The 27,208-nt window shown below is 35.7% G+C and overlaps 1 protein-coding gene across 4 annotated transcripts in view; it reads left to right on the top strand.

Moving 5' to 3' along the window:
* PHKB (phosphorylase kinase regulatory subunit beta) overlaps positions 1 to 27,208 on the top strand; it is a 250,960-nt gene that overhangs the window by 33,457 nt on the left and 190,295 nt on the right. For all 4 annotated transcript variants that reach the window (XM_043983714.1, XM_043983715.1, XM_043983712.1 and 1 more), the window contains 3 exons: positions 5,710 to 5,799; positions 7,706 to 7,844; positions 22,354 to 22,453. In XM_043983714.1, the coding sequence (XP_043839649.1) occupies positions 5,710 to 5,799; positions 7,706 to 7,844; positions 22,354 to 22,453 (329 nt within the window). The remainder of the gene's footprint in view (positions 1 to 5,709; positions 5,800 to 7,705; positions 7,845 to 22,353; positions 22,454 to 27,208) is intronic.

The raw sequence follows: 27,208 nt of genomic DNA, 5'->3' as shown, positions 1-27,208 counted from the left end.
GACACAAATGGCTTAAGAATCCCTTCTTTAGATGAAATTTGTTATTTTTGCTATAAATTAAAATTTTTCATTTTATAAATTAACATTTTGGTAGTGTCTTATTATAATGAAATTGTAAATGAATTGAGGTAGTATTGTATTTTTTTGTTATACAGGTGTGGTCAATTATGAGCAGATAATAACTTTCTAGTTATTTATGTCTTTCTCTTTTAGCCATGTCTGCTTTTACTTGCCTGAGGTCATACTTGCTACCACTGCTTTTTAAAATTTCCCTGAAATATAATTAATACAAAAAGAGAAAGAAATAGAATTAATACTGCTCTAGTGCCTTATTTTAAAACTAAACCTGGGGCAGCTAGGTGGCACATTGGTTAGAGCAGCGGCCCTGGATTCAGGAGGACCTGGCCTCAGACACTTGACACTTGACACTTAACCAGCTGTGTGACCGTGGGCAAGTCACTTAACACCAATTGCCTCACCAAAAAAAATAAACAAAACAAAACAAAAAAACAAACTAAACCTTTTTGTTTCAGACGCTCTTGATAACAACATATTGTTGGAGTCTGCTCAATTCTTCCCATTTGGGTTCACTATTATGATAATTATATCCTTGCTTTCAGTAAAATTTCTTATGTTTCTTCCTCTTTTCTTTTCACCTTCATCTTTGCAAATTAGAAAGGAGTGGAGGAGAAAGATAAGCAATTTTGTCAACAATAGAAATTTATAACTGAAGTAGTCTATTTCTACTCTTCTGCTTCTACAAGAAGCCTAGATCCTGGGGCAGCTAGGTGGTATAGTAGATAAAGCATCAGCCCTGGATTCAGGAGGACCTGAGTTCAAATCCACCTTCAGACACTTGACAATAGCCTGTGTGATCCTGGCCAAGTCACTTAACTCTCATTGCCCTGCCCTCACCCCCCCCCCAAAAGAAGCCTAGATCCTGATGACTAGTTCTTATACATATTCTCTTTTTTTATTCATCCTTGAGGATCAGCTTTTCAAAGTTGAAATGTACTTTCTGACTCTTCCCTTTTCCTTCCTTACACATTTCTTGACTACTCTGTGCTAAATGCTGGGAATATAAAAAGAGAAAAAAGTCCCTGTCCTCAAGGAGCTTATAACTTAATGGAAGGAAAAACATGTAAACAAATATATACAAAGCTAGGTATATACCAGATAAATAGGAAATAATTAGCAGAAAGAAGACTCTAGAATGAAGAGGCATTGGGAAAAGATTGTTTTAAAATATGGGATTTTAGTTAGGACTTAAAGGAAGTCAGAAAAGTCAGTAGTCAGAGTTGAGGAAAGAGAATATTCTAGGTATAGGGGACAGCCAGAGAAAACCAGAGCCAGTAGATGGAGTGTCTTGTTCATGGAACAATCAGAAAGCTAATCTGGATCAAAAGGTACATGGCAGGAAGTAAGGTATAAGAAGACTAGGAAGTAGGGGGTAGTGCTAAGTTAGAAAGGATCCTTGAAAACCCAACAGACCATTTTATATTTGATCCTGGAGGTAATGGGGAGGTACTGGAGTTTTTTGAGTAAGGAAGTGTCAGACCTGTGCTTTAGGAAAATCATTTTGGTGGCTGAATGGAAGATGGATTGGAATGGGGAGAGATATGAGTCAGGCTGACCTACCAAGAGAGGTCAAGGAAAATGAGGATTGAGAAAGTGCCAATAGATTTGGCAGCTAAGTGATAATTAGTAACTGGAGAGAGCAGTTTTGGTGGAATCATAAGGTTAGAAGACAGATTGTAAAGGATTAATTACAAAGTGAGAGAAGAGAAAATGGAGGCACCTATTGTACATGGCCTTTTTAAAGGTGTTTAGCTACAAACAGCAGAAGAGGTATGGGATGATAATTAGAGTAGATGGAAGGATCCAGTGAGCATTTTTTGTTGTTTGTTTTTAGGACTAGGAAGACATGAACGTGTAGGGAGTGAGCCAGTCAAGAGGGAGAGGTTGAAAGTAAGTTAAAGAGTGGGTTTGACAGAGCACATTCTGTTGGAAGAGATGGGATGGAAAAAGACCATTTGAACAGATAGAGCAGGTTAGCCTTGTTAAGGAGTTAGACCACTTCATCATATGAGATAGAGGTGAAGAAAGAGATAGTGAGTTGTGTCAAATATTTATTTTCTAATGGAGTTAATAAATTCCATCTTCTCCATTCCATTTTTCAGAGTCCATTACTTGGGTAACATTTTCTACCCTCTATTCTACACTATTTTCCTTTCAAGTTTTCCTCCTGAATTCTCATTTCATTTCTTTTCTTTTTAAAAAATCTCTTCCTCCATTTTGATTCCTCTTTGACCAAGCCTTTTTTTTTCCTGAGCCTCTAATTGTAGTTGTTGGGGGGTACTTGCTTCTGGGATTACCCCCTAGGCTTATTTTAGTGGGAAAATATGTCATAAATATGTGTGATGTTTTCTTATTAATCTCTTATTTTCTTCCTCAGATCAAGTCTCCTTGGATGGGATGGATAGACCTTGTTTGGTCCTGTCTCCCCTATAGTGAATATGCTTCTGTTTCTGCTTCTGTGAATAGGGTGGCTAGCATTAGTTTCTAATCTCTGCCTTAATCCTTGGCTTCTGATCTCTTGGTGGTCCACTGAGGTTCTTGGCCTCAGCTAGACCATCTCCTTCTCTTTGTACTTCAGGTTGGCTTATTCCCCTGCTACATCCCTGATAGGCCTTAGTGGGTTGCTCAAGATTATGTTGGCCTTGGGCTGCCTGCAGAGCTCAGGTACTAGTATCCAGGTGCTGAGTTGGCCCTGTTTCCTACTGGGGCTACTAATGGTGTTTGGAGTGCCTAGGCAGGTTTTGTCTCCCTCTCGTGACCTGTAGGGGCTGTCTTTGTGCCTTATTCTCTTCTGACAAACTGGATTATAGATCTGGCTTTAAGGACCCAATCCTGCATTGGTTTATTACCCTTATCTTCAAAGCCTGTTTGGCTTTGGGTGTGTTCATGGCATCTTGTGCTGGCTTCACTCTTGTTCCCTCTCACCTCTCTCTACTGGCTTGTAGCTTTCTTTATATAGTTTTGTACTGGATGGAGGAATTTACTTCCATGTCTTTTTAGTTTATCATTCATCTTTTGGGGATGCTTTTCAGCTATTTCCAGAAGTTTATATGGGAAAAGTGAGCATTTCTGCATTTTACCTTTCCAGTTTAACTGAAAATTTCCTTTTTGGTTCCTTAAGGTTGACTCAGAAGGGGAGTACTAGTCCCAAATATGAGCTCCTCCCAGTGCTTTTATGCCTCAGCTGTACCTGGCTATTTCATTTATGTTTGCTGTTCAGGGATGATTTGACATAGCGAGACCACTGTTGGGACCTTTTTTCTTCTGTTACTGTTACCTCCCACGTGTCATGTTGCACTGAAATAATAGGCTGGGCCATACCTATCCCAGTTATGATGATAGACTGCCCATTCTTCTTCAGGATGTCCGTCCAGCTTTCCTCCATTATAAACTCTGGCTATATACAGATATTCCATTACCCCAGAGCAGGGCATTATTCTTTTCTAAAGGTTGTTCACACAACAGAAGGTAAAGAGATCATTTCTTTGAATGAGTGAGTCTTTCTGTGCCACTTCTAAAATCTTGGCTTTAAGGTATCATACCTGTCATAGTAATTTTAGGAGTAAAATGCTTTGGTTTTCTTTTAAAGCAGAGCCTTAGTGAATCTAAAAAGATCCATGCCACCCACCTTCCATCAAGTTTTATTTGTGCTCTTTTTTGACTATGTAGTATGTTACTTGAATGTAAAGTGTATTAATTTTGATTCTATAATTTTTATAATGTAGAAGTGCTTTTAGCAAGAAGAAACGATACTTAGTCCCTATACCTCGATGTTGAGTTGTCTTTCTGTTATTCTCCAGCTAAGAAAGTATAGTGACCAAACATATAATATTCAGCTAAGACTTTGTAGCAACTTAAAATAATTACTCTGTATTCTATACTTTGGGCACACAAGTACTATCAAAGCACCTTTTTGTAGTTTTCAGGACAGAGAAATAGAAATGGTTGATACCATAGCTGTCATAGCAGGAACTGATGATCTCTTAATACCTAGCAAAAGTAAGGAAGTTTTGGACAGGAAAAGATTAAATGATCGGCTGACTGTCATTGAAGTATATAGACTTGGAACGTTTGATCATCATTTTTTTTCCTTTCTAGTTTGTTGGAAGGGTTAGTTAGTGGAGAAAGACATTAGTTTTCTTTCCTTTTATAGTGTTTTCTACATTTTGTAAGTTCTCATAAGTGATATTTTAAAAAAATATTTTATTATTATGACTTGACAAATAGCAACAATTGCAAGTATTTCTATATTCCTAAAACAAAATAAAAGGATTGTATATGAAACAGTAACTATTGTGTATAGCTTCTTTTTTTTTTTAAACTACATAATAAATTTAGCGGAATAGTGCTACACTAGTCTGCTTGTCTGTGTCCATTTCTGAATTTCTTTCTGTTCACTTAAAAACTGTTTTAAAAACTGTTTATTGAATTTTCATTCTCTATTTTTCTATGAATATTACTACTCCTCTTTCCTCTTTCTCCTCTTTTCTATTCCCACTTCTCCCTTAAGTCCCTCCCTCTTATCAAGTATAATTAAGCAAAACAAATCCCTACATTGGCTATGTGTCTCATTCTGTACTTCACCTTTCTGCTGAGAGGTAGGAGACATGATTAATTTATAATCAGACTCTTTGGGTACTGATTGGTTATTGCACTCGTCCAAATTCTTAAGTCTTTCAAATTTATTTTCCTTTGCAATATTGTAGCATAATTTGTTCTCTTGGTTCTGCCTACTTCATTCTGCCTCAGTTGTATGTCTTCCATATTTCTCTGAATCCATCCCTTTTAAAGTTTCATATACTTCAGTATTTCATTTTAATTACATATTATAATTAGTTTATTCTTCAGTTGCTGGGCTATCACAAAAAGTACTGTGATAAATAGCTTTGTACATATGGATCCTTTCCTTGTATCTTTGATTTGAGAGCAGGGTGTAATTAGTCCAGTGGTGGTGTTGCTAGGTCTAAGGTTATGTACAACTTAGTAACTAGATGGATATAATTCCAAACTACAAAATGGCTCAATAAATGGACAACTTCATGAACATTTCGTTAGATTTCCTGACTTCCTGTAGCCCTGTCACCAATTGTCATTTCCCTTTTTTTTCTTTTTCCTTTTTGCCGTTCTGATAGGTGTGAGGTGCAACTTTAGAGTTAATTTGCAGTCCCTTTAGGATTAGTAATTTGGTGCATTTTTTTCCTGTATGGTTGTTCATAGTTTACATTTCTTTTGAGAACTGTAAGGCTTTTATTTCTTAAGATTAATAGTAATAAATAGAGACATTATTTTCTACACATGTTTTTCTCAGTGAAACCTTGGCAAGTATTTAACTGATACCTTTATGACTAGCACATACGTTTTGTGGATTTTAGTGTTTTTATAGCCTGAACATAAATGAGCAAGCAGTTAAATATTGAGTTCTCATTGTGGTTTAAGCATAGTATTACTACTCTTCTCCAAAGGACAAACTCTACTACGATGAAATAATCTGCATGACAATGAAATGGCTAGAAAGTGCTAAGTTGTGTACAGGTGTTTCTTTATACATATATATATATATATGTATATATATATATATATATATATTTGTGTGAAAATGTGGAATTTAATGGAGTTGTGGGTTTTTTTTAGGCTCGGTTTATGAACCTCTTAAAAGCATTGACCTTCCAAGACCTGACAACGAAACTCTGTGGGATAAATTGGATCGTTATTACAGAATTGGTAAGCAAAGAATAAGGAATAAATGTTTTGAATATCCCTATTTTAGTAGTTATTCTGTTACATAGCTATTGTATCTTTTTCTATGAAAGTATTGTTTCTGGCATCTGGTTTGTTGGGTCTTTTATGCTCTCAGAAGGGGCACATCCATTTCTAAGTGGCTAAAAAACCCATCTCTGTCCCATCTGTTACTTTAATGAATGGAAAATTATTAACATATCCTTTCCATAAATATTTTCTTTTGTTTTCCTGAGAAAGCAAGTAAGACAACCTAATTGATGGTATTTGATTTAATATTTCAATAACTCAAGGTTCTGTGGTTTTATTAAGATGGGAACTATCTCTACCACTGAAGATTACAATCCTTACACCACTTTGTAGATAAACTTGAAGAGTGGCTATTACTATAAATAGGGGATCCTTGTGGGAGTAGAAACTTGGTTTGGGTTTGACCTCAATATGTGTGTCTATACACATTTGTCTATATGTACATTAGCACTTGTGAGTGCCATTTTTTTCATAAATCTTTCCCTGATACCTATTTGTTCTCTTCCTCTCCAAATTACCTTCTGTTTAATCATTCATGTATATGTTTTTCTCCTAATATATTGTTAGTTTATTATTTTTTCTTTTATTCTGAGCATCTACCACAGAGTTTTGCACATATAAAGCATTTAACAGATGTATTTCAATTGGATTGAATTGAAATGTGTGCCTGTGTAAAATTATAAAGGTCCTTTGGGACAAAGTTCTGCTTTATTGAAAGAATTAATTTTAAAATGCTGCAAATTAACAACTTATAGTATTTACCTTTCAGCACTGAAATAAATTCATTTGGAGAAAATGTAGCTCACTTTTTCATGGCTTACATTCTGTGGAAGAACAGAATATCCTAAGCATTAGAAAAGTGTTCCATCAGTTTTGATAACAAAACCTAGGTTCATTCGATTTAATGTATTTTGGAGGAATATAGCATTCATCTATTTAGAGACTGAGAAATAGAAATGAAAAAGCTTTTATGAAATGCCAGCATATATGTTTGCCTTCCAATTTGGGGGACTTCAACACAGAATCAGAATCAGAATCAGAAATTAACTTTAACCTGCTATTTATTTAAGCAAAATTTTAAAGAAATAGCCTGTTTACATGCTGCTGTTAGATCTTGTGAGAGTGGTTCTAAGTGCTGAAACAGAACTTATATAATGTATTAAACAGAATTGATCTCCTGGTGTGAAGGACGGGGACAAAATGCTTCTTCACTTGACAAAGCACCCAGAGTTCCGGGTTCTTGTTTGATCTATTGACATTTTATCATTTTGTAGGTTCATTGCTTTTGCCATCCCTATAGAGAAAGTGACAGTCCAATTTACTCATCGCCATTCACAGTGGCAGTTGCAAACTTATGCTGCTCTTTGCCATTCATCTATTTCAGGCTTTTCTCACTGAAACTGATTTGTTTCCTTAGTTGGAAAGGTGTATTGAATTGACTTCTAATGGGTAATTCCCAACTACTCAACTCTTTTGGAATTGTCAGCAAAGTTATTGACAAAAGAACATCAGTGAAGGAGACCATGAAGTCATGTTAACTTCTAAATTCATCTATCTAGTTTTTGATACTGTTAAAGTCCATTTAACTCACTTCTTTCTACTCTGCCAAGGGACAAGGTTTCAAAAGAAAGAGAAAGAAATCTTATTTAAATTGAAATGGCTTTGATTAAGATGATTTTTTCATCTACCCTTTCATTAGCACAAGTTTCATGAGGGGAAAAAAACCCTATTTCAACATTACTTTCTATACAATTAAGAACTTTAAAAAACAGGATATGATTCTAACATTAGGGTATAAGCATTTTGTCCAAAGAAAATCGATAGAGTCTTTATTCATTCTGGGTCATGTTTCCAATTTCAGTCAAATCAACAGTGCTGCTGTATCAAAGTCCAACCACTGGCCTCTTCCCCACAAAAACTTGCGGTGATGACCAGAAGGCCAAGGTTCAAGACAGCCTTTACTGTGCTGCTAGTGCCTGGGCATTAGCACTTGCATATAGGTAAGTGGGTTTCCTGGACTTGTAACTCTTAGTCAAGCTAAATATTACCTGCTAGTATGTCTTGTATGGAAGTTGTTATTACTTTCTCACTCTCTCCCTTCTGAAGGCAGTTTTTCCTAGGGACTAGATCTCAGATCATCTTGATTTCTTTCCGTGCCTGGTAATTCACAATTCACCAGCCTAGATTTCTGCCTTACATGACAATTTTGGGGACAGAACTAGCCACACTTTGATGCTGTGCTCTTTCCCTTAGGCTTAGTGGAGTGCCACACAACACTCCCCAACCCTGACACACACTTACTTCCTGCCCTGTTCCCTCTATTCCTCACTTCTCTGACCCAGTGGCACAGTACTGCCATGTTGCTGTTGCAGCTTGGCACTGGAAGAAGGGATGGAGGTCAGGGTATAGGATTGAGCTCTCTCTGCTTAAACTGAACTCTGCTGAAGCACAGAATGTTGCCACAGGGCTATCAAAGCCTGAGAAAATTTCTGTCACTTGGATTTTTTATCTCTGAGGCACTGGGAAGCAAAAAGTAGGCTTGGGGTGTGGACCTGAATTATGATGCAGGTTTGTACAACCCTTCTAGCAGATACAAGTATGGTGGGCAGTGAGCAAGCGTATGTTAGGCATTGGTGTTTATCTTGTTTAGGTTCTTAGTGTCCTAGACTATTGACAGAGCTGAAATCGCTTATCTCTGGTACATAATTTCTGTTTTGGAGAGGTCATGAAGAGCAGAGAAAGTGTCTAGTCTTCTGTCTTGTTGGTCATGTCAAACCCTCTTATTTTATATATGAGGAAATTTAGCCTAAGAGAAGGGAAGGGACATAAGACCAAGTCACTTTGTCACTGAAAAGTAGGTTTGGCCATTGGAATCCTTGACTCCAGGTTTGCTCTTTCTACTATAATAGGCCTCCTCTCCAGAGGCATTCAAATATGTTATCTTTGCTACTAAAGAGAGTGCTACTTTGAATATTTTGGTATCTAGCATACATTTGTTTCTGTCATTGACATCTTTGGAGGACAGATATGCTTACAGTTTAATTTCAAAGGGATAAAGTTTAGTTGTTTTTCTTATATAATTACAAACTGATAGAGTTAATAGTTGGATCACTTCACCATGCCATAAGCAATACACCAATCTTCCCATAGCCTCTCTAACATTGGCTGTTATTACCTTTGTTTTTGCTGCCAATTTGAAGAGTATAAAGTAAGATTTTACAGCTATTTTAATTGGATTATCTTTTTTTCTTTTGATAATAAACATTTTTAAAAAAATGTTTTTGGTGAGGCAATTGGGGTTAAGTGACTTGCCCAGGGTCACACAGCTAGTAAGTGTTAAGTGTCTGAGGCTGGATTTGAACTCAGGTCCTCCTGATTCCAGGGCCAGTGCTCTATCCACTATGCCACCAAGCTGCCCCAATAATAAACATTTTAATATGAAGTTTTGAGTTCCAAATTCTATCCATCCTTTCCTCTCTCCCCTCCCCACTCCCTAAGGGGGTAAGCAATCAGATATAGGTTATATAAGTTCAGTTATGTAAAACATTACCATATTTGTCATTTTGTATAAGAAAACTTGAATAAAAGGAAAAAAATGAAGGAAAATGAAAATAGCATGTTTCAGTCTGTATTCATTCAACCTCAGTTCTTTCTTTGGAGGTAGATAGTATGCTTCCTCTTTAGTCCTTTAGGATTGTCTTGGATTATTGTATTGCTGAGAATAGTTAAGTCATTCACAGTTTTTCATCAAACTGTGCACAATGTCTTCCTGGTTCTGCTCACTTCACTATACATCAGTTCATACAAGTCTTTCCAGGCCTTTCTGAGATCCTTTTTGTCATTTTTATAGCACAATAACATTCCATCACAATCATATACCACACCTTGTTTAGCCGTTTCCCAATGGATGAGCATTCCTTTGATCTCCAATTTTTAGTCACCACAAAAAGAGCTGCTGTAAGTATTTTTGTACAAATAAGTCTTTTTCTCTTTTGGGGAATGCCTATGGGATATAAACTTAGCAGTAGTATTGCTGGATCAAAGGGTATGCACGATTTTTTAGCCCTTTGGCATAGTTCCAAATTGCTCTCCAGAATGGCTGGATTTGTTCACACATCCACCAATGGTGGATTAGCATCCCACTTTGGAATATCTTTTACTATAAGTGATTCAAGCCATGTTTTCATGTAGTTATTAATTGGTTTGCGGTTCTTTTGAAAACAATGCTTATCTTTTGATCACTAAACTGTTGAGGAATAGTACTTATTGTACATACCTGAGCAAATTTAGATATCAGACTTAATATTTTTATTAAGATTTTTTTCTTTTTAAATTGCCTACATTTCTTATTGAATCCTTTTTTTTCTTTCACCTGAGTCATTGATCCCATTTAACAAAGAAGGTATTTTATCAGTAATATTTAAAAGCAAATATATTCTTGCTTTTTAAAGCAAATATTTTCCTGCTCTTCAGTTGTCTTTTTAATTCTCCCTTAGTTCATGTCCTTCATGCACAAACTTTTAGTTTCATGTCAACAGCATCAGTTATCTTTTATTATCTCTTCTATTTCTTTTTTAGTTAAAAATTCTCTTATACTGATAGGCATATACCCCAAGTAGATCAGTCATAAAAAATAGCCCAGATAGCCCAGAATATTTATAGCAGCACTTTTTTGTGGCCCCAAAGTACTTGAAAGAACTTAGTTGCTCAATGATTGGGTAATAACTAAGCAAATTATACTACATGTGGTATATAAGAAATAATGGATATGAAGAATTCTGAGGAAGAAATATATACATTTATATAGATAGATGTAAGCATAATTTTAAAAAAACAACAACCTAGCATGTAGGGGCAACTAGGTAGTGCAGTGGATAAAACCCCAGCCTTTGATTCAGGAGGACCTGAGTTCGAATTTGGCCTCACACACTTTACACTTACTGAGTGACCCTGGGCAAGTCATTTAACCCTCATTGCCCTGCAAAAAACCCCAACCCCCCCCTCCCCCCAAAGAAAAAACCATCATGTACAGTAACTACACAAATGTAAGTAAAAACAATACCAACAAAACAGAAACTGAATGCTATGTAATGATAATGATCATTGCCATAGATAAGTGATATGAGAATATAACTCCTCCTTTATTGGAAGAGTTGATATAGACTGTATATAATAATGAGGTAGACTGCATATAATAACTTAGTTGACATATTAATTAGTTTGCTAAACTGTTTTTAAAATATTTATTCTTTGAAGGGATTGTTCTTTGAGAGGGTATGGGAAATTCATATATTGGGGAATAAAGGTGATATAAAAACAATAGATATCAATAAAAATTCTTCCTCTAACCAAAGTTGTGAATCAGTTAATCAATAAGCATTAATTCAGAAACTACTTTATGTCAGGTATTGGGGATTCAAAGACAATAATGAAAGATTTTATGCCCTCAAGAAGCTTATATTCTTCTGTACAATTAAGTATATAGAAGTATATATTTAGAGTCTAGCATTTTTTATTCGTTTACAGAAGCCACATTTGGATTTGGAATTGTTAAAGCTAAAATTCTAGAGAAACTATCTAAAATCTAATGAGTGGTCGCCATCTGTAAAGGGGGCTAAAATTCTAGCTAGTTTGTCTAAAATATCTAATGAGTGGTCGCCAATCAATTATAAGCTTTAGCAAGAGTTAGACTTTTAAGCATTTATTAAGGAGAATAAGAATTTGGTAAAGAGAGAGAGCTCTATCTTTTAAAGGGAGAGCTCATTTCTAGCTCCCTTCTCCACCGGAGTCCACAGGAAAGAGGGAGAGTCAGAGTGCCAGGTTCCTCCTTCTTCCTCCCACACGCAAATGCCACTTCCTGACGCCAAAGAAAAGACGCATGGTCTTGCCCTCAGAGACCTTCACCTCATGGTGGAGCTTTTCTACAGTAAGTCTCCAGCAGGTGGTGTCATTCCAATAGTTACAGAATTTTTATATGAACTGAATTTTTGTCAGGTAAAAAGGATATGTAATTGAAATTTATTTAGGAATAAACTTTATGCCTTGTCTACCATAATACAGTATAAATGAATTATACATAATCCTTCTCTGCTGGGCTATCTTGAGTGTGAGATTTACATTGCATCACTGGGTGCATACTCCAGTTTTCTGTCTTTTTAAGACTTATCCAAATTTTTTTCTGGCATAGCCTGAAGAAACTAAAGATCACTTCCATAAAATGTTGAGGAATCGGAGTGGAAAACTAACTATCTTGTTGAGGTATTGTAGTAGAATATTACTAAAGGTACTTCCCTATCTCTCATCTGACTAAATTGATTTCTAAGTCCCTTTACTAGTTTTAAATTCTTTGATTCTATATTAACTGACAAAAGCTAGTGTATTTAGTCCTATATACAGAGAAAAGACTTGAACTTGGTCTTTATTGATGCACCCTGACTAAATCTAGATACCTTGTTGTCTTCTGGATCTTCTTACTATTTTTAAAAATTTAATTTATGGAATAAAACAAGCATTTACATAACGGTATATTAAAAAAGATGATTGCACATGAAACTACAAATCGATTATGTACAACTTGCTATTCCTTTTAAATATGTAATAAAGTTGTCATGTAAATTTCTTTTTTTTCTTCCCTCCACCCTGCCACTAGAGATGGTTAGCATTACACATAAATAGGTATGTGTGTATATGTGTGTGTGTGTCTATGTATACACATACACATGTACACACACACACACACATATATATATATATAAAATGTAAAATTATTCTGTACATAATTCTATTAGTTCTTTCCCATCTTTCTTCATATGAACATTATAGTTAATTTGGATATTTATCATAGTCAAAATGACTTATTCACTCAAAGTTGTTCTTAAAATCATATTGCTGTTGCTGTATACTGGATCTTCTTAATGCATAACAGCTTTAAATCCCATCTTTTCATGCAAGAACATGACAGGTTTGATATTGAAAGCAATTTTATCTTCTAGCCAAATAATTGGATTTCTAAAGGAGAAGGTTGGGGTTTTTTTGGGTTTTTTTTTGTTTTTTAAAGAAACTAATGTAAAGAAAAGTACTAGATTTCTGGGGGAAAGCCCTTCCCCCAGGTAATCCAAAGTTTCCCTAGCATTGGGCATCTGAACCTTTTAGTGATAAAGTTTTGGGGGGAAAGCACAGTAGCCTCAATGATCTTGGCCTAAACCATACCTCTTAGGGAATGAAAAGGGTATGTTTAGCATATACATGTATGGTTTTTAGATTTTGAAGCACAGTACCCTTATCATAAAGTCATATCAAGGTAGAAAACACAGAGGAATCAAAGTTATTATTGACAATAATAACTCATTTATCTAAAACTTCAATGTTTACAAACCCAGTAAGGTAGTTAATGCAGGTTTGGTTTTTGTTGTTTGTTGTTGTTGTTGTTGTTACCATTTTATAGAAGGGAGAATGAAGTCTCAGAGGTATTAAATGAGGGGCTAGTAAATATTGGAGGGGAAAGCAAACCCCGGTCAGTGACAAGTTATATTTTAGCCACTAAAACAATTTAAAAACATGGTTTCACTTGTTAGTAGACTAACTTCTCTATTTCATGACAGTCAAGAATTCCACTCTTTGCCCTCTATGAAGAACCTACCCATGTCTCTTTGTAAAATAATTAAGAAACTTTCTTGGGAAATGTCCTAAATAATCCTAGAATGGCAGAACTTAGAAGTCATTTGGTTTGAAAATACCTCATCTTAAGGATGAGAAAACTGATTCAGAGAAGCTATTTTCAAGGACATAGAGTTAGCCAAGTCAGGACTAGGCCTAGAACCCAGGTTTCTGTACTAGTCTATGACTCATTATATAGATTATGTTAAATATATTAATTGTGACAACTGCATAGATAAGATTAATAAGGGAATTACATTTTTAGAGTATAGTTGTTAACAACCCTGTGTAATTTGATTGATAGATTTTTTTTTAATTAAATTTTATTTTTTTGTACTCAATGAAAAGCTACCTTCTCTCCCTTCCCCTGAAAGAGAAAGAAAAACAAAACTTGTTACAAATATGTCTAGTCGGGCAGCTAGGTGGCACAGTGGATAAAGCACCAGGCCTGGATTCAGGAGGAACTGAGTTCAGATCTGACCTCAGACACTTGACAGTTGCTAGCTGTGTGACCCTGGGCAAGTCACTTAACCCTTATTGCCCTGCTCCGCCCCCCCCCTCCCCAAAGAAAGACAAATATGTATAGTCAAGTAAAATAGATTCCCACATTGGCCATGTAAAATAAAATGAATCCATCTTACTCTGCCCTCTGAATCTCTCTCCTCTTTGTGAGGAGGTGGATTCCCTGGTTCATCATTAGCCCTCTGGAACTGTGGTTGATAATGGCATTGATCAGAGTTTCAAAATCTGTCAAAGCTGCTTCTCTTTACAGCATTATTGTTATTGTAGACATTGTTCTCCTGGTTCTGCTCACTCCACTCTCCATCATTTCACATACTTTCCCCATGTTTCTCAGAAATCATCCCATTTATAATTGTTTTAATAGTATAATAGTATTCTATTACATTCACATATTTTAACTTGTTCAGCTATTCTCTGACTGATGGGCAGCCCTTCACTTTCCATTTCTTTGCCTGCTCAAAAAGAACAGCTATAAATATTTGAGATTGATTTAGTAAAGTCACTTTTTTATGTTTATTTGGTTTTTTTTTAACTTAATAGTATTTTATTTTTTCCAATTACATGAAAGGTAGTTTTTAACATTTATTTTTATAAGATTTTGAGTTCCAGGTTTTTCTCCCCTTCTCCTTCCCCTTCCCTAAGATAGCAAACAATCTGTTATAGGTTACACATGTACAATCATGTTAAACGAATTTCCACATTAGTTAGTACGAAGGATCAGAACAAAAGGGGGAAACCATGAGAAAGAAAAAACCAAAAAACATGAAAATAGTATGCTTCAATCTGCAGACTCCATAGTTCATTTTCTGGATGTGGAGAGCATTTCCCATTATGAGTCTTTAGGAATTGTCTTAGATCATTGTGTTGCTGAGAAGAGCTAAGTCCGTCATAGTTGATCACTGCACAGTGTTGCTGTTATTGTGTACAATGTTCTCCTGGTTCTGCTCACTTCACTCAGCATCAATTCATGTAAATCTTTTCAGAGTTTTCTGAAATCTGCCTTTCCATTGTTTCTTATAGCAAAATTGTATTCCATTAACTTCATATACCAGAACTTGTTCAGCCTTTCCCTAATTGATGGGCATTCCCCCAATTTTCAATTCTTTGCCACCACAAAAAGAACTGCTATAAATATTTTTGTACATGTGGGTCCTTTTCTCTTTTTAATGATCTCTTTAGGATAAAGACCTAGTAGTAGTATTGCTGGATCAAAGGTTATACACAGTTAATAAAGTCACTTTTAGTTTAGTTTTCACTAGATACCTCAGAAATTATTCTAGTTCACTAAGTAATCAGGGGTAAGGAGGTCCATGGAGGCATTTGCACCAAACCAAGTCATGTGAACAAGTGAGGGTTTTGATCACAGCTTATACTCTAGGACAGTTTTAATCCTATATACTTCTCTTCACAGACAGCTTATTTCACAACCAGTCCACTATGATCAATCCTTGACTTAGCCATAAAACTAGTCCCTGGAAGAATGTGATCACTTTTTTTTTTTTTTTGGTGGGGAAATGGGGGTTAAGTGACTTGCCTAGGGTCGCACAGCTAGTAAGTGTCAAGTGTCTGAGGCCGGATTTGAACTCAGGTACTCCTGAATCCAGGGCCAGTGCTTTATCCACTGCGCCACCCAGCTGCCCCCTGTGATCACTTTTGAAATTTCACAGCAGCATATAAATTCTATGACATGGATTTGTGTTTGTTTTTTGCATCTGTTTGTTTGCTGCAGGAGAGACAGCCACATATGAGAATAGCTTCTAGGGGCATGGCAGTCAGATTAGTTTCTTGTGGCTGCTATTGGTACTCATTCTTTGCCCTAATAAGTAAATACTGCCCAACCGTATTGCTTCCACATGATGATTACCCCCTCTAAACTACCTGACTTAATTTTTCTTTTCTTTTTTTTTTTTTTTAGTAAGGCAATTGGGGTTAAGTGACTTGCCCAGGGTCACACAGCTAGTAAGTGTTAAGTGTCTGAGGCTGGATTTGAACTCAGGTACTCCTGAATCCAGGGCCGGTGCTCTATCCACTGCACCATCTAGCTGCCCTGACTTAATTTTTATAAAAATAGTGATCCATTTAATTGATAGTTATCCATTGCTTTATGCATAAAATATTTCCACTTTTTGAAGGATATTTTTATTCTATTTTTGTGTGTGTGTGTGTGTGGGGGGGCAATGAGGGTGAAGTGACTTGCCCAGGGTCACACAGCTAGTGTCAAGTGTCTGGGGCCACATTTGAACTCAGGTCCTCCTGAATCCAGGGCTAGTGCTTTTTCCACTGTGCCACCTAGCTGCCCCCATTTTTATTCTTCTTAATGTGGAATAAGAACCAGGGGAAGTTCCATTTCATATCTTATTCTCACTAGCAAGAATGAGAAAGGTACAATAGTACTTCTTACTGAAATGGATAGTACCAATTCCATCCTGGAGTTTGTGATAAAGAACAGCACATTTAGATAGTCTGACCTGCACCCTAGGTTTTGGAAAAATAGAATTCAAGAGGTTCAGAGGAAGGTTAGACAGAATCCCATTGAATAAAATTCTTCAGAGTATGTTAGCACAGGCAGGGTGAGAAACACTCAATAATGAAAACCTGAAAAGACCAACACAGATAAATGTACACTAACACTTTTGGTAAGACTGTGAACTGGCCCATCACTTCTGGTAAGCAATTCAGAATTATGCAATGAAATTGATTAAAATGTCCTTACCCTTTGAAGCAGAGATTCCCTTTCCAAGCATATAACCCTAGGGCATCAAAAGCAGAATGAAAGGTCCTATATTCACCATAATGTTTGTAAGCAACACTTTGTGGTAACAAAGAACTAGAGACAAAGTAAGTATCCATTGTTCTGTGGTTGGACATTGATTGGGAAGTTGTTTAAAAAAAACTGTGGTCTATGAATGTGCCATAAGAAGTGATAACTATGAATAATTCATAGAATAATGGGAAACATATGAATACAGAGTAAAGGAAGCAGAACTAAACTAATATACACAATGACTGCAACATAAATGAGCAGAATAGCAACAAGAAAAATGAACTTTGTACTTATAATCATTTAGCATTTTTCTAAAGAAAGAGATGAGAAAATGCAGCTTCTCTTCATTTAGAAGACGGGAAGTAGGGGGAAATGTGATGAACTGTACATATACTGTTAGATTTAGTTGATGTATTTAATTTTGCTTTTTTTCTTTGTTACTTATTTTGTTAAAAGAGATGGATATCTGGATCAGGCAGATAGAACAGTGTTCATAAATGAAGGTGTTGATGTTAATAAAATTAATCTTTTTTTAAAAGAAAAATGATATAGAATGTGGGAGCAAGATCTCAGGCAACAGGTAATGAATTCAAAATTCTGTAAGAATGTCAAAATTTATAAAGGTCAGAATGAGCTTAGGCTAATGAGAACTAAGGACAACAAAAAGTGGTTTTTGGAGTTATGTTGAGGGAAAGAGGACAATTAAAAAAGGAATAGGACCACTGCTTATAAGAATAGGATGATAGCTGACCATGTGAGAAAAAGATGCCTAGCTCTCATTTGCTACTAAAAATAGTGGTACTACGAATATTTTGGTTCAGTTTTTGGAGAACAGTTCTTTAAATGACTTTCCAAATTTGATGAACCAACTATATATTAATGTGCCTATATTTTCATAGCTTTTCTGAAATTGACTAGCTATTTCTTTTGTTATCTTTGCTAATCTTATGATTGTTAGGTAAGGGATATTTCAGTTTTGTTTTCATTTAGATTTCTTTTATAGGGATTTTGAACATCTTTTTCATACAATTATTGATTGTATTTCTTTTTACAAAATGAAATTGATTCTATCCCTTGGTCAGTTAGTTACTAGAGAATGACTCTTATTCTTGAAAACTTTTGTCATTTCTCCATGATTCTGAATCTCAGACTTTGAGAAGTGTAATTAATCATACTTCAAGGTTGAGAAAGTGGAAAAGGATAGGTATACCTGCAGTTTTGATCCAAATTATATAGCTTGATACTGGGACTGGGGAATTGGTATGTCAAATGAAGTATCATAAGTTTTAGTGAAACAGGAAAGGGAAGATAGGTACATGGTGCATTACAACATTGGATTTGGAGTTAAAGGACTGGTTTTGAATCCTGATTCTGATGTTTAATTCCTTCTTATGTTCCTCTGGACAATCACCCAGCCTCTCTGGACCTCACTTTTTTTTTTTTTAATCTGTAAAATGAGGAAACTGGACTAGATGATCTTTGAGGTTCTTTCTATATTTAAATATCCTTTGAATAAATGTCTGTTAAGCAATCAAGCATGTTCTTTTTTATGTTTAGAAAAAAGTAATTGGATAATAATATTATAGGCAATGTTTTAATATTGTCCCCTGGTTTCCTTTGAAGGGGGTGGGTACTGTATTACTGATTACATTTTTGCATAGGACATATATTTACCATATTTCTCTAAGTCCAAACCGTTTTTTATAGGAAAAAGTTGTTATAAATAATTTTTTACCCTTAAGTGATCCAGTTTCTATAAAGGGAAATAGAGGGAATATATACCTGATAAGTACCCAAACTTAGATCTGATAAGGACCTTAAGGGTCATCTAGTCACTTTTTTTTTTTTTGCAGGGCAATGAGGGTTAAGTGACTTTCCCACGGTCACACAGCTAGTGTGTCAAGTGTCTAAATCCAGATTTGAACTCAGGTCCTCCTGAATCCAAGGCCAGTGCTTTATCTGATGCAGCACTTAGCTGCCCCAATCTAGTCACATTTTGTTTTTTTACAATGGGGAAACTGAGGCCTAGAAAGGTTAAGTGATTTGCCCAAGGTCACCTAGGAAGTAAGTGACATAAGCTGGGATTTAATCACCAGCCCTCTGAATCCAAGGCCAGGGCTTTCTGTACTGGGCCACACTGCTTCTAAAATAATGCCTTTGTGATATTCATCTTTATTTTATTCATTGCCCTTCACAAAAAGTTGTGGAGTCTAGAATCATAGATTTAGAGATGTAAGGAATCTTAGAGATTATCTGGTCCAAACACCTCATTTTACAAGTGAGAAAGCTGAGGCTCAGATAGGTTCATTGATGTGACTGAGAGAGATGCAGTTCACCTAATTTAGATTATTTTGTGCGTCTCCCAATGGTTGGTTTGTAATATCTTTGTAGAAGTGTTATGATTAAGAATAATGAGAAACATGGGAACTGAGAAATTTAATCATTTTATTAATATGGCTGGTGGGTTATTAATGAAACAAGGTCTATGGCTGTCCTCTCTCAGACCAAAGACCCCTTCCTCAAGGTTGGCTGTGGTTCATATACCTTTCATCCTGTAGGAAGTCCATCGCACAGCAATTAAGTCTAATTGGTTAGCATCATTTGGAGGTGATTATATTAAAATGACTCAAGTAAAGATGACATCAAGGAGAAATTTAGAAACCCCCATCCAAACTGACACAATGGTTCCCACCTAGAACTGGTTCATGCAGGCCAAATCTCATCAGTAAAGTCCTTTAGTTTTTCTAGATAAAATAATCTGTCTCCACCTAAGGCTCCTTATGTAAACCTGGGATTGGGATGGGTTTGACCCAGATAAGATTTAATAGTCGCTCAAGGAGACCTTGTCTTTGATTGGAGGGGAGGGGAGAACTTAAGAAAGAGAGATCTCTGGGTCCCCAAAGACAGCAATTATTAATAATTGTTTCTCAAGAAGGATTCCTGTGGAATCTCAACACCAGCAAGAATCTTCATTCTCTCCCAACCTGCTCTTATTTTCTATAAATCTTAAGAGACTGTCAGCAAAATACACTTCAAGTTCAACCCAAGACGTTTTTTTCAGTGAAAACAAAACACAACATACCAAGAACTGAATAAAATAAAGTTTTCAAAATTTGCTTCCTATTTTCTTTTTATTTATTTATTTATTTTTAGTGAGGCAATTAGGATTAAGTGACTTGCCCAGGGTCACACAGCTAGTAAGTGTTAAGTGTCTGAGGCCGGATTTGACCTCAGGTCCTCCAGGGCCAGTGCTCTACCTACTGTGCCACCTAGCTGTCCCATATTTTCTTATTAGATCATTCATGTGGCTAAACATGCAAATAGTAGCTTATATATTTACTTCAAAGAATCTTCAAGTATTATTTCTAGGGTTTTAAGGAAAAAACCCAACTCATTCAGGTTTTCAGTATTGCTTTAACAGTGGAGTTTTCCTCCTTTTACTTTTTTTCTACTCAAATAGCAAATAATAGCAGTTATATAGTCTTTAAGAATGTTAATTTGAAAGTAGAATTCCAATGAGAATTGTAGTATTTTGGATCAACCTTTGAAAGTATTAAATTTACTTTTCATTTACCTAATAGTGTGCATATAATGATTTGCCACAACTATTCCATTTCTTTTTGGCATACTTATTGATTTCTCTGGGCAGCTAGGTGGTGCAGTGGATATAGCACTGAACTGGGAATCAGGAAGACTGATCTTCCCTTAGTTCAAATCTGACCTCAGACACTGAATAGCTATGCAACCCTGGGCAAATCACTTAACCTTGTTTACCTCAGTTCCTCATATGTAAAATGAGCTGAAGAAGAAAAAAGCAAACCACCTTAGTATCTTTGTCAAGAAAACCCCAAAAAGGATCATGAAGAGTCAGATAAGACTGAAAAAACTGCTAAACAACAAAAATTGATTTCTCCTCCTCCCTCACCAAAAGACTATTAATCTTCTAAGCCCAGCAGTATTCTTCCTTCTCTTACTCGTGTACACAGATTGTGCCTAAAGAAAAAAGTATTTGGGGGCAGCTAGGTGGTGCAGTGGATAAAGCACTGACCCTGGATTCAGGAGTACCTGAGTTCAAATCCGGCCTCAGACACTTGACACTTACTAGCTGTGTGACCCTGGGCAAGTCACTTAACCCTCATTGCCTTGCCAAAAAGAAGGAGGAGCAGGAGGAGGAGGAAGAAAGTATTTCAGTCAGTTGTGGGACATAATTGTTACAGGTTATTGGGCTCTTTGTAAGGGCTTTAGACCTTACTAAATGTACCCTATTGGCAACAAGTGAGCAGATTTCTTTTTTACATCTAAAAAATTGAATCCCAAATAGAATTTAGTTGTATATCCCCTTTATAACTTTTAATTTCTTGTACACAAAATGAACAAACTAAAGAAGCAGATTTCTAGTAGAGAAAAGTACAAACTGAATTCTGTTATGGAATATTATGCAGTGTTTTTCATTATGCTTAGAGGTTTTTTTTACAAGTATATCTGAATCATCATGAGTCTTATTTAATGTTCAGTAAATATGGTGGCAAAATAGTTATTTTTGACATAAATTAGAAAATATATGCTTAATATATGTAACATATTTGAGACTTATTTTATGAAGAACTAGAGATAAGCAGAATATTTAACTAAGTCCATTCTCACCTGTAAGTGCTATTTTCTAATTTCCATGCAGAAAATTTATCTCTTTTAAAATATTAATACCTGACAATGACCTTATAGCCATATAAATTAAAACAAACAATATGGATTTATCTTGTCTTAAAAAATTTAATGTTTAAGTGAGAAGTTTCATTTAAGCAATTGATGACATGTTTATAATCCAAGGAGTTCAGTAACAAAAAGACTAGTTTCATTCACACCAAACTATAGTGGTACTTTTTGTAATAAAAAAGAACTGGAAATAAGGAGATGCCCATTTATTGGAAGATGGCCAATTTGTGGTTCGTGAATGTAATACAATATTATGCAATGAATGAGAAATGATTAACATGATGAATGTAGAAAAGTATGAGAAGATTTATTTAACTGATAAAATATGACATAACCAGAAAAGGAAAACAATATACGTGACTACCATGACTACTATCCAATTACACTACAATGGAAATATAAAGAACAAGAGTAATAAAACAAAATGTGAAACCGAATGCTATAATATTACAATAACCAAGCTTCATCCCAAAGAAATATGAAAAGCAACCTGCCCCCTTCTTTGAAAAGATGGTGGATTATGTGTTTTTGAATACTTGTATGTTAGACTTTTAAAAATATTTGTTTTGCTATGGGCTCTTTCTTTCTCTCTCTCTCTCATGAGAAATGGCTCCCTGGGAAGGGGAATGGAGAGGGATATATTGGGAAATACAGATTTTATAAAAATAAAAGATTAATAATAATTTGTTTTTAATAAAGAAAAGGAAAAAATGGTGGTCTTTAACTATGACAGAATTAGTGGACATCACTGTAACACAGGATTAACTGAACAGTTAAATACTTAATTATCTAAAGCACTGCTTTCTTTGCAAATGCATTTCCAATTTGTTTCGTGAATTATCTCTCTCAACCAGGCGCATTGATGATGACAAGGGAAGGACCCATGAGCTGGAGCATTCAGCTATAAAATGTATGAGAGGAATTCTCTACTGCTACATGCGCCAGGCTGATAAGGTAAAACAGTGTGGTATGGCTAGAACTTCTCAGCTAATTCTAGAAGATTAAATTAACCATTAGCAATAGCATTTTCTGGGGGCAAATTGCCTTTCAAAAAGCAAAGCAGCAGTATAGGACAGTCCAGTTAAGTAAAGGCTATTGCTGCCTCCTGAGCTTACCTGTTAGACATCAGCAAAACATTTTTGTCAGAATCAAGAATTATAATTCACACTTATCTTTGTCACTTTACTAATTTTTGTAGTTTTGTAGTTCTTATACTAAAATTTTCCACTTGAAATGATCATCTTGCTGAATTTGGAGGGGGTTTATAGAAAGCTAAAGATCTTTATTCTGTTAATGGTACTGGTCTAACAATTACAGAAATAGCTATTCCCAAACCAGAAATTTATAAATGTGTGCATGAGGGTGTACATGTACGCATGTGTGTAGCTATATAAAATATACTTTTTGTGGTTGCCCAAGGATGTGTGAGTCAACACATCAGTTCAAGTATAAAATCAAAGCACTCCTTCCATCATCTATTTGAAGCAGAGGGTAACTTCAAAGTTCCTACTCTAGAATAGCCAGAGACCACAGAATAGTGAAAATTCAATTCTTAGTGGTTTGTAGTAGAAAGAACATTGGGCCAAGAGATTGCAAACATAGGTTCTAGTCTCACATCTGCTGTTTATGTGCTGTATGTTCTTGGTATGTTTCTTAACCTTTTCTAGGCTTTAATGTCTCCTAATTCTTCATTTGACAGAGGATGAGTTTCAGTTCTAGAACATTTTACAAAGGCATACTTTCTACTAAACTTTGTGCTGAGCACTAGGCAAGATAGAAAGTAAGATACCTGTCCTCAGGAAGCCTCTTGTCTAGTTTGGAGATGTGGCCCAGACACAGATAATTATACTTTACTTGTTAGATGAGTTAAAATGGTGCAAAACCAAGTGCTACTACTCCTGTTCCATGGCTTTTTACTCGAGAGCAGTCCTGTCATATATGTTCTTCCCTTTTGAACATGGTTATGGGATGTGTGTAGTATTCTTTTTTCATTTGAATCAAAATAGAAAATCACTATTTGCTTATTCAAAAGTAACAACAACCATTGTTGGTTGATAGAATTACTATTCTCAAAGTATTATAGTAGAGACAAGTCTGTCCTAATACCAATTCTCACAAAATTCAGTACTCTAGAGCAGTGGGGTCAAATTCAAACAGCATTTTATCTCTGTTGGCTGTACATTGACTTAGAAAACCACAAATTAGTGTTATCCATGTTATATTATAGTGTATTTATTTTGTTAAATATTTCCCAATTACACTATAATTTGGTTTGACTCACTTTGGAGTTTTGTGGGCTTGATTGGCTATAGGCCAAGAGTTCACCACCTATAGATGTAGTCTTGTGGGCAGTTAGGTAGTGCAGTAGGTAGAGTGCTGGCCCTGGAGTCAGGAAGACCCCTCTTTGTGAGTTCAGATGCAGCCTTAGACACTTAATAGTGTGATGTTTAAAATCTAAATGTGGGTCCTAACCTGCTCCCCCAGTTTTGGCGGGGGGACTGGCTAAGATTACTGATAAATTCAGCAAGAGTTTAGGCATTTAAAGATTTATTAAAGTATATTAGAAGTTAGTGAAGAGAGAGAGAGAGAAGTTGAAAGAGCCACCTTTATTTAGCTATCCACATTTCTGTAGAGAACACATAGAGTAGATCTTTCTACTCTGTTCTGCCCCTGACGCCACCATGCCAAAATCCTGGATGAAAAGAGGGACCCTCCTGTTCTCCGTCTCCAGCCACCAAGGCCAATTCTGGACCAAAAGAGACCAATCCAGTGAGTGAGACTCACCTTCCTACTTCCTGTCTCCCTCCTCAAAAGGGGAGGTCTTTCAAACTGATTGGTTGAGAGTAGTCTCTTGCTGATGTCAGTAGTCCACTGCCTCAGAAAACAACACCCCACTCAGGGCCAGCCAAGTATGGTCTCAATTTAGTCATTCTTAAGTATGTACTCAGTTTCTCAGTCTCACCCAATTCAAACAATTCTAAATCAATCTTCAGGTGGGGCCCCTGGGCATCTGCCAAATCCCATTATTTTATCACAATAGCTGTGTGACCCTGGTCAAATCATTTAATCTTGTTTGCCTTAGTTCCTCATCTATAACATTGAGCTGGAAAAGGAAATGGTAAACTACTTCAGTATGCTTCGCATGAAAAGCCCAAATGGGGTTTTCTGACTTTAAAAGAGTCAGATGTGGTTCAACAACACAACAACAACAAAAGATGTGGTCTTAACCTTATTGTAAAAATTGAGATGAAACACCTGGTTATGTATAAGTAGCTTTTTAAAGAAACCAACATGATTCTTGCAGTTCAACAATTTAAACTTGCTTTATCGTTCATTTCACCTTAGTTTTATCTTTCGTTGTAGTAGTGTTTAGAGATAAATGTTTTATATATATGAATAAAGTTGAACATTTGCAATTCCCAGAGGAATCCCTTACCTTTTACATTTCCTAAAAGTAGGGACCATGTTGTATATAAACTTATGATCTTTGTAGTATTTAACATGAAGCAAACCATATAATAATTGCTTAAACATCAATTCCATGTAAAATTCTACATATATTTTATCATCTGCCACCTTCATGTTGGATTTTTGTTTTGTTTTATTTTTGGTTTTTGTGGGGCAATAAGGGTTACGTGACTTGCCCAGGGTCACACAGCTGGTAAGTGTCAAGTGTCTACGGCCAGATTTGAACTCAGGTCCTCCTGTATCCAGGGCTGGTGCTTTATCCACGGTGCCACCTAGCTGCCCTATGTTGGATTTTAATTTCTCTATTCTCAAAAATGAAGAAAAAATTATAATTGTGTTTGTTCTTTTTTGCCTTATGACCAACAATTGAAGAGAAAAGTTTCATTTGTAAGGTTTTTTTTTTGTTTTGTAAAAAAATCACTATAATAATCTCCCTTGAGAATTTAGAAAACAAAACTGTTAGCTTTCAGAACAAATAATGTATTCATTAGTCGATATGGAGATATATAAAAAACATAATTTGCCTACCAAGATTAGACATTTCAAATTACTATCTCAGTGAATATTCTCAGATTTTACACTTAAGTTAAAAGTAGCGTATTGCAGAGTATATTGAAGCACTGATTAAAGCCTTTCTTTTTACCATGAGAAATGATGGAATATGAGAATCTACCTGAATATTTGAAATGTATCAGCTTAGATATATTGGGAGTATTTCACTGTTAACCTTTTTTTTCTCATAAGCTGTTTTGTTCTTACTATCTGATATGTACCAATCTACACTCTGTTGTTTCTCCTTCAAGAAGAATAATGTCAAAGCCCTGAATTTCAAGTAATTGCTAAACAAGTTGAGTGGCTTTAACCCCATCTGTTTCTTTGGCTGAAACATTTCTTACCCAAGCAATGTCCAAACATTGTTCTGTCATTATGTAGTCATATCTGTTTCTCTGCAGATTCTAGTACAGATTTACCTTATGTTAGTTTGAATCCCTTAAGCTAACATGAATCCATCATTTCTGCACCCCTTGACATATTCTGTTACCTATCTGGGCCACTCTGCTAAAATCATGCAAAAACATAGAGTCAGCATGAGTTGTGTAAAAGCATGAATTGGTTCTTTGGATTATCAAAGGTGAGTGTTTGAATTTAATTGTAGTGTGAAGCCATATGTCATAGTAATCCACATGCCAAGGTTAAACTACTCAAAACTATGGTATATATAATATCAGCCTTACATGATTTAACAAATCTTTTACAATCTTTGAATAAAATGCTAATTGTGAGTTATCTAGTAAAATGCACTGATTCATTTTAAATATGTTCAGTAAAAGTCCTCCACTAAATGTTTTGTAATGTCTTTTTTTCATGACCTTTGCTTCTCAAAGGCTTTCTCTAAAGAAAACACTATTTGAAAAGTTCCATCAAACTTAAAAGGCTTAGAATATAGGTCCAACAATGGACTGTGTATATGTTATTAAAGGATCTGCCTAGTTTATAAGATGCTTACCACCAGAAGGTTGGCCTGAGGTAAATAATTCTTTTTGGTCACTGTAAATCATGAAATTGGCATGATAGCCCTATGGCATGCATCTTGGTAGAAACACTCATACTTTAGAAATGATCAATCCTCTAAAGTATTGGCAGAAATGCAATATAAATTGAATAGTATAAATTGCACTTTAAAAATATCTCTTTTTGGGAGCAGCTAGGTGGCACAGTGGATAAAGCACCAGCCCTGGATTCAGGAGGACCTGACTTCAAATCCAGCCTCAGACATTTGACACTTACTAGCTTCATGACCCTGGGCAGGTCACTTAACCCTCATTGCCCTACAAAAGAAACCCAAATCAAAATAAAACAAAAAAAAAATCTCTTTCTTAAATAAAACAAAACTCCAAAGTCCTCTTCTTTCCCTATTAAGTTCCTTGTAAATTTCATAAGTATTATATCACTGTGACTAAGAGTTCCCAAATTCTTTGGCTTAATGTAGTAGTTATTGAGAATAGCTATTTCTCCCTATTTTATTTAATGTGTATGTATAATCAGAATGCATAAAGTTGCCAGCCATGTTTGTGTTGGTAGTGTCTGGGTACCTAGAGACAAAGTAGAGAAGGTCAAGTTCTTTGGATCATAAACTTTTTAGTGCAGTATCCTTTCCTCCCAAGGGAAGATCCTTTTATTTGTTCCAATGAATGGTTGGTTATTTACCACCTGCTTTTCAAGATACTGTGTTTTCTTCCC

The sequence above is a fragment of the Dromiciops gliroides genome, chromosome 2 (assembly GCF_019393635.1).
Source record: "Dromiciops gliroides isolate mDroGli1 chromosome 2, mDroGli1.pri, whole genome shotgun sequence".
Taxonomy (NCBI): domain Eukaryota; kingdom Metazoa; phylum Chordata; class Mammalia; order Microbiotheria; family Microbiotheriidae; genus Dromiciops; species Dromiciops gliroides.
This window is presented reverse-complemented; position numbering and strand designations above follow the sequence as displayed.